General features: G+C 37.5%; 1 protein-coding gene across 1 annotated transcript; it reads left to right on the top strand.

Moving 5' to 3' along the window:
• Nucleotides 1-1,767: 1,767 nt before the first annotated feature.
• On the top strand, nt 1,768-5,156 carry LOC136836646 (uncharacterized). The gene is made up of 2 exons (XM_067101115.1): nt 1,768-2,019; nt 4,866-5,156. The coding sequence occupies exons 1-2, from the start codon at nt 1,768-1,770 to the stop codon at nt 5,154-5,156; spliced, it is 543 nt and encodes a 180-aa protein (XP_066957216.1).
• The last annotated feature ends 3,119 nt before the right edge of the window (nt 5,157-8,275 follow it).

Raw genomic sequence — 8,275 nt, 5'->3', positions numbered from 1 at the left:
TCGCATTGCAGAAACCTGCTAAAAAGAACTTGTGAGGCCGGTGGGAGCGGAAATGGGTCACAGTGAGACCGGGAAAACGAACGCAGCGCCTGAGCACTGAGTTTTGAAAAACTATATTTGTCAACGCCGATGAATGTTGGTTTTGTCGTGATTATTATGAATTGATGGTTAGATACTTTTGAATGATCGTAATTGAGTGAAAGTATTTATTGTCTTTATTACGTGAGACTATGTTTAATTGGGCAGTTTGCTTCATGCAACGATTAAAGACAATTTTGTATTGATTTTTTCCCTTTTATGTTAATGAATCATATTAACGTATAGTTTCAACGCGCATACACATTCATTCTTAACATACATACATATATATATATATATATATATATGTATATGTATATATATATATATATATATATATATATATATATATAGTTATTATATATATAAAATTGTGTGTGTATGTATATACTGTATATATATCACTAAATCCAAGTACTTTTGTATTTATTCTATTTTCAAGTTCATGATATAAAAGAAGTTGACAGATTTATGTACAGAAAACAGATTTAGTTTGTTAATAATGTTTTTAAACAATAAAGATCACAAGGGATAATCCAGGGTGGAGAGTAACATTCCTGGTGGATTAATGAACACAGTCTCTAGCTTTTTTCCGACATTCCTCTTATCCCAGTTCATCACTGTCTTAATACATTATTTGATAAGCTTCTCTGAAATGGCATATTTAAAGGGGAGCTTCTTACTTTTAGTCCTTTTGATGTTTTAATATTCTTATTGCATTCAAACCAGAAGGATATTGTTTGAATTGAGGGTTATTAATTAGTTTATTTCTCAAAATATTATTATATTTAAATACTCAAGTTAATATCAGTAGGAGTGGCACAATGAAATTAGATGAAATGGTAAACAGAGTTAATCTCAAGTGGCTGGAAACAAAAAGACATGGGGGTACAAAGGATCAATTAATAACTTTTCTTCCAAAACTTCAGGACTAAGAATTCTAAGAGCTCAAAGATACATACTGGAAAATGTTGACACCTTAATTTGTTAGTATGGTTAGAGTAAAATGAATATATGTTAAATTATTCATGGGTTTCTATATATTTTTAAACAAAATTGGCGTTATTTCTAATAACTAAGACATCCAAAAATTGTACACAATTATTTTCTTCTATATTCTGTTGTGGATTTTATGGATGGTACAAGATTATTAATTGTTTGCAAGAAATCAGGAATATTTAAATTTTTTATAATACAAAACAATCGTCAAAATATCTAACCCAAAACACCTTAGAGAATAAATATCCTTGTAATAAGTCTAGACTCAAAGAATTTCCATGTAAATATTAGACAAATGTATAGCCATACCAAATATTTGTTCATAAAAATTACCATTGAAAGTGAATTTAAAATTTTTTATACAAAGGGATATCTATTTAATAATAACATTGGTAGGTAATTCTTGATTATACAAGTCCAAATGTTGTGATAAATATATATAAGTGTGTGTGTGTGTGTGTGTGCGACTTGTGCGCGCGTGCTTGCGTGGTACTCGTACGCATGCATTCAATATTCAGTCAATTTTGGGACGTGTTTCTCAAACAATTTTACAGGAAACATAACTATATTAAGTATATCAAGTCTCACTTACACATTCGCTCCAATTATTCTCTCTCTCTCTCTCTCTCCATCCAATAAGTTAAGGGTAATGAACTTAGGCCGCGTGAAAACTTCCGGTGTATGTTATGCATGTTAACAGCCCTTAATGGAGAAAATGTTATGCGCGTTAACAGCCCTCTGCGAAGGAACTGGGGCGGAAGGTGTTGTTTACCTTGGCAGCTGCTATTTCCCTCATCAAGTCTCGTCACTGGCCTGAACTTGCCTCCTCACTTCCTCCCTCCTCCTCCTCCTCCCTCCTCCTCCTCCTCCTCCTCCTCCTCCTCCTCCTCCCCTCCTCCTCCCTCCTCCTCCTCCTCCTCCCCTCTTCTTTCTTCAGTGTTGGTGAGGAAGATTGAGTTGACGTTGCTCCAACCTGCTCGGCAAAGTTGATTTTATTCTTTATTTTCCTTCATTGGCAATCATCTTGGTGAAGTGGGTTATCTGGGACGTCTCCTGTTGTCCTCGTTCCTTGTAAAGTGATCACGGGAATATTTAAGGGCTGGTTGTCAGATTTCTCGAAAAACTGATTTATTAAAAAAAATGATTGTAATTCAAGGAAAGAATTTTTCTTATGTATTTTAAAAGTTGCCCTATTCATGAAAAAATATTTTTGTACAAGTCAGTGATTATGAGACTTGATTTATTTAAATAGCCTTTTTTTTCCTTCTGATAAGGATTGATAGTGTTAATTTTCGTAATGGAGTTATGTCTTATAAGACATGCAAATAATTCATGAGTTTGGGATTTAAAAATTATCCAGCAGATAGAGAAGAAGTCCAAACGATGACATTTATTGGGATTTATCCTAAGAAAATAAGATCATTTAATTTCAGATTGTTTATTGCTAAAGATATTCTGATGTTTGCCATGGACTTGAAAATAAAACATCTCGCTTCACAGTGCCAGTTTAACACCACGTTTAACATTCCTTCCTGTACTTCGGCGTCAGTGACCCTGGTGGTTGTGACGCCAGCTAAACATGCTATCAGTCAGTCTTCTTTTCCCTGGCACGTTCCTTCCCGCCGCTTAACGACTTCATTACCAACGCCCTTCCATTAGCAGGACAGGAAAGCAAAATAATATGTGAGTATTAGGACATTCTGGTTTTGTAAGTATTATGGTGATGAGGTTTAAGGACCTCCCCTTTTATGACTGGGTTGTTTTAATCTTCCTAACGCTTAGTCACTTGAACTTTCTTTTCTTTGGCCATGTACAATCTCTGTGTGTGTGTGTAGTCACCCACTTTCTCTTTTCTTTGAAGTACAACTCTCTCTCTCTCTTCGTACTCTCTTTCTTGAAGTACAACTTCTCTCTCTCTCTCTCTCTCAATTCACTTCTTTTTCTTGAAGTACAGCCTCTAACTTTCTTAGCACATCTAGTCAATCGTACTCTCTTTTCTGAAGCACAGCTCTCTCTCTCTCAATCACACTCTCTTTCTTGAAGCTCAGCTCTCTCATCCTTACTTATGTGTGTTAATTTAGAGTGATTTCCAGGTGGCGGATAAGGTTATGAAAACTGAAAATTAAATGAGTCTGGAAATGAAGAGGTCATCGCTATGAAGTTATGTCATAAGCCAAGCGATTCCAGAGCGCCATTAATATGATTAAGCAGCTCAACAGGGTCATTTCTTCTTAGGTCTGACAAGAATGACGTCCTCTTAAGTAAGGCTGAAATAGAGAAGTTGGACAGCTAAATGGGGAGAATTCATAATGCAACTGGAGGGCTAAGGTATGCTGTTAAAACCATGAGGCACATTGTAGGCGGTAACAATTGCAGGGACGGATTTTATTATATCACCCCGGACCCAAATCCTATTCCAGACTATGCTTTGGTCTGTTTTTTAATGTTCAGTAATCCCCTTCTTGTATTTATTTGTATAAGGGAAGATTTACCCAACTGCCCCGCCTTTCTCGTTTAGTCTTGGAAATTATTGAATGACTGAGTTGGTACATTTAATCATAGGATAATCAGTGATTTATTGTTTCAGCTTCCAGATCTCGTTATGACTTAATGTCGTTTGCACCAAACAACTGAGGCATGTTGTAGGTTTTAATGATGTTCGTTTTTTCCACAAGGCAGAGACGTTAACGATACGGTTATATCCTTCCTTTTAAATTCGGCCTTGAACCTGTACTAATTTATAAAATATAATGACAATTGAAATAACTGATAACAAAAACTGAAAATGAAGAAGAATGATGCTGACAAAATGCAAAGTTATACAGACCAGACTTAGCGTTTGTGGTAGAAATCAATTTCCTGGAAAAATATCAACTTTATTACTCCTCAGCAAATTAAGCGTGGCAGGAAACCTCTCATTACATTATCATTTAATATGAGTGGGTTATTTTCTAGACGCTGAATAATAATTTTAAAGGGCAATTTAGCTTATTATATACACGGTTTATTGCCATTTCAGTTTATTAGAGTGCAATTATTGTACCCCGACTCATTGTAATAATTTCATATTTATTTATAGCCATTCAACTCTCAAAGCGGGGTAGTTAACCTCTTATTTTTTATTAATGTGGTCGTGTACGTTGACTAAAATTTTTGCCCAAACCTTAGTATATAAAAGTTACAAACAGAAATACCTTAATTTCTTACATTTAAAGCCGATATTGTGAACCTTGTTGTGTGAGTGTGTGTGTGTGTGTATGTGTGTTTTAAAGAAATTCTATTCCATAAAGGGAAGTTACTATCCCAACCCAACCCTTGCATCAGACCTAAATTCACTTCAACTCACGTGACCCAGCTTGGATTCACCTAAAATCAAATGACCCGGTTTTTGCTGCTCACTTGGCCTCCTTCCAACTCCAGTCACCCAGCTCTTGCTTTCACCCTGAATTCATTTCTACTTCATTATTACAACTCTTGTTTTCTAGATGGACGAAATTCACCTCCGGTGACCCAGCTCATGCTTGGATTTCTTATATACCAGTTGCCAAACTCCTGCTTTAAATTAGGAAAAATTCCAATTTTAGTCACCCTGCTCTTGCTTCCAACTTGTATTCACCTAACTCCAGTGACTCAGTTCATGCTTCTTGCTTGGATTCACCTAACTCCAGTGGCTCAGTTCACGTTTCTAGCTTGGATTCACCTAGCTCCAGTGACTCAGTTCATGCTTCTTGCTTGGATTCACCTAGCTCCCGTGACTCAGTTCATGCATCTAGCTTGGATTCACCTAGCCCCGTGACTCAGCTCATGCGTCTAGCGTGGATTCACCTAGCCCCCGTGACTCAGCTCATGTGTCTAGCTTGGATTCACCTAGCTCCCGTGACTCAGCTCATGCGTCTAGCGTGGATTCACCCAGCCTGACTCAGCTCTCCCATGTGGACTCACTCAGCTTACGTCTAGCATGGATTCACTCCAGCCTCGTGACTAGCTCACCTAACCCCGTGACTCAGCTCATGCGTGGGATTCACCTTAGCCCCTGTGACTCAGCTCATGTGTCTAGCTTGATTCACCTAGCCCTGTGACTCAGCTTCATGCGTCTAGTGACTGCTCATGATTCACTCTAGCTCCCATTGATGCTCTAGCTCATGCCCGTCTTGCTAGATTGGATTCACCTAGCTCCCCATGAGCTCATGTCTAGCTCATGCTTCTAGCTTGGATTCACCAAGTTCCAGTGATACAGCTCATGCACCTAGATTGGATTCACCTAGCTCCCGTGACTCAGCTCATGTGTCTTGGATTCACCTAGCTTGGAGCTTGGATTCACCTAATCTTTGCTCCCGTGACTCAGCCCCCTTGACTTCTAGCTTAGATGGACCTAGCTCCCAGGCGACTCAGCTCTAGCTTGATTCACCAAGTGACTACAGCTCATGCTTGATACTTTGGATTCACCTTCAGCCACCTTTGCTGTGACTCAGCCCATGCTTAGCTCCAGCTCAGATTCTAGCCTAGCTCTAGTGACTCAGCCCATGCTTCTAGCTTGGATTCACTTAACTCCAGTGACTCAGCTCATGCTTCTAGCTTGGATTTACCTAACTCCAGTGGCTCAGCTCATGCGTCTAGCCTTGTGGCTCCGCTCATGTGTCTAGCTTGGATTCACCTAGCTCCTGTGACTCAGCTCATGCATCTAGCTTGCATTCACCTAGCTCCAGTGGCTCAGTTCATGCTTCTAGTTTGGGTTCACCTAACTCCAGTGTTCAGCTCATGCTTCTAGCTTGGATTCATCTAACTCCAGTGACTCAGTTCATGCTTCTAGCTTGGATTCACCTAGCTCCAGTGACTCAGCTCCTGCTTCTAGCTTGGATTCACTTAACTCCAGTGACTCAGTTCATGCTTCTAGCTTTGATTCACCTAGCTCCAGTGACTCAGCTTATGCTTCTAGCTTGGATTCACCTAACACCAGTGACTCAGCTCATGCTTCTAGCTTGGATTCACCTAACACCAGTGACTCAGCTCATGCTTCTAGCTTGGATTCACTTCACCCTGAATGACCTCGGAGGAGAGTTGGTTCAGCAATGCCTATATAATCTCAACCTATGCTTCCGTAGACATTATAATCTTCCGCCAGATTTTGGGAATTTTTCTTGTTACCTTCTTTTCTTCACCTATACAGTGGGTCACCTCTGCTCGTAACTGGCCATCATCAGAGATATTTATTCTCAAATACTACTAACACAAATCTACTGGATCCATTCTTCCAACATCCATACTAAATATTCATGGCATCTTCCCTGTTTCCATTTGCCATCATAACATTACTTTTATTCTCATGTACTCTCAGCTTTCTTCTATTACAAACATTTTCAGACTTTGGAAAAACATATACCTCTCAGTTGGAACCGGTGATCTTGATCTTGCCACCAGAAAAATCATATGGCAATGAGCATATATATATATATATATATATATATATATATATATATATATATATATATATATATGTCTATATATATATATATATATATATATATATATATATATATATATATATATGTGTGTGTGTGTGTGTGTGTGTGTGTGTGTGTGTGTGTGTGTGTGTGTGTCTGTAATGTGTGCAGAAGTTTGTCTATATATATATATATATATATATATATATATATATATATATATATATATATATATATATATATATATATATATAAGTATGTATGTATGCATATGTATGTCCGTGTTGGCATTTATGCTGTTGGTAGTGTATATGGATATCCACAAACGAACGTTGCTTAGAAATGAACAACATTACTGAAACATTACAACTGATTATATGCCAAGTACTCAATACCCCCGTATTCTCTTGTCCTCCTGTGCTGTGGGGTAAACAAAAGTTTATTTGAGAAATTCTTATTCCACCCCCAACTCTCTCTCTCTCTCTCTCTCTCTCTCTCTCTCTCTCTCCCTATGACAGGAGCATCTTGAGCGGTGCTAATACCTTGTCGGCTCTCCCCAGTGTGAACCGCAAGAGGCGATATTCACAGAGAAACACGTCTTATTGGATTGCGGAGATATTGCATTAATCCTCCTCCTCCTCCTCCTCCTCCTCCTCCTCCTCCTCCTCCTCCTTCACCTGTGATTAATTGAACGGGCCAGTCCTCTGTTAGCACGTTGGTTATGCTTCACGCTATGTAGATATCTGTTGAGCAGTTTATTAGAAATGCAATTCTGCTCGGTTAAACCGTTTGCCAGGGTTGCTGCACATATTTTATATACACACACACATATATAAATATGTATAATTTGATAGAGAGAGAGAGAGCATTTTTTTATACCTGACTTATATTTGCCCTCTTAGCCGTTGGCCCCGAAAGGGGAGAAAATAGTTTTATATATATATATATATATATATATATATATATATATATATATATATATATATATATATATATATATAGATATAATGATAAATATTATTAAGACCAGAAGAACATTCTTAAAAATGAACTTTCGAGGTATAAACCTCATCATCAGCTGAAACTGACAAGATGAGAATCAATAAAATTAACAATAAATGAATTGTCATAATAAATCTCAGCAAAATACTAACGAAATATATAAAATGAACAAGTAAATACAAACTAAAAGGGTGAGAAAAACGAAAAATTAAAAACACAAACATAAAAATATGAAAATAAAACAAAGTGAAATGTAAACAAACTACCACTCACAAAGTAAAAATATAACGACCCTAATTGAGTAATACTTATGAAATACACGATAGCTAGTTGAATACCATTTGAGTTGCTGTTCAATTCCTGGTTTCATCTTTTAATAGTCATGACTCTGAAATTAAAAGGTCCAGTCTATTTGAACAAAAGACAGTACCCGAAAATCCAGGTCAGTGAAAGGATTTTCCCTAAACTAAATTGCCCTGAATGCAGAAAAGGGTGGTTTGGAAAGGGGAAACCTAGTTCTAATAGAAAGACCCTGTGTTCCAAAATTCTGTGTCTGAGCCAGCGGGAACTGATCCTCACGTATCGCAGACCACACTGCGAACAAATGAACAAGTAAACGACACAGAATTAAGGTCCACAGGCAGAGTAGGCTTCTCTTCAAAATTGATCTTATTGTAAATGTAAAAGGATTACAGAAACAAAACCGGAAATCCACTTGTGGGAAACAATGATATATTTCTTGTAAACTTTTCGGA

Source organism: Macrobrachium rosenbergii, chromosome 56 (assembly GCF_040412425.1).
Source record: "Macrobrachium rosenbergii isolate ZJJX-2024 chromosome 56, ASM4041242v1, whole genome shotgun sequence".
NCBI lineage: Eukaryota > Metazoa > Arthropoda > Malacostraca > Decapoda > Palaemonidae > Macrobrachium > Macrobrachium rosenbergii.
Note: the sequence above shows the minus strand (reverse complement) of the source record. Positions and strands in the feature narration are given on the sequence as shown.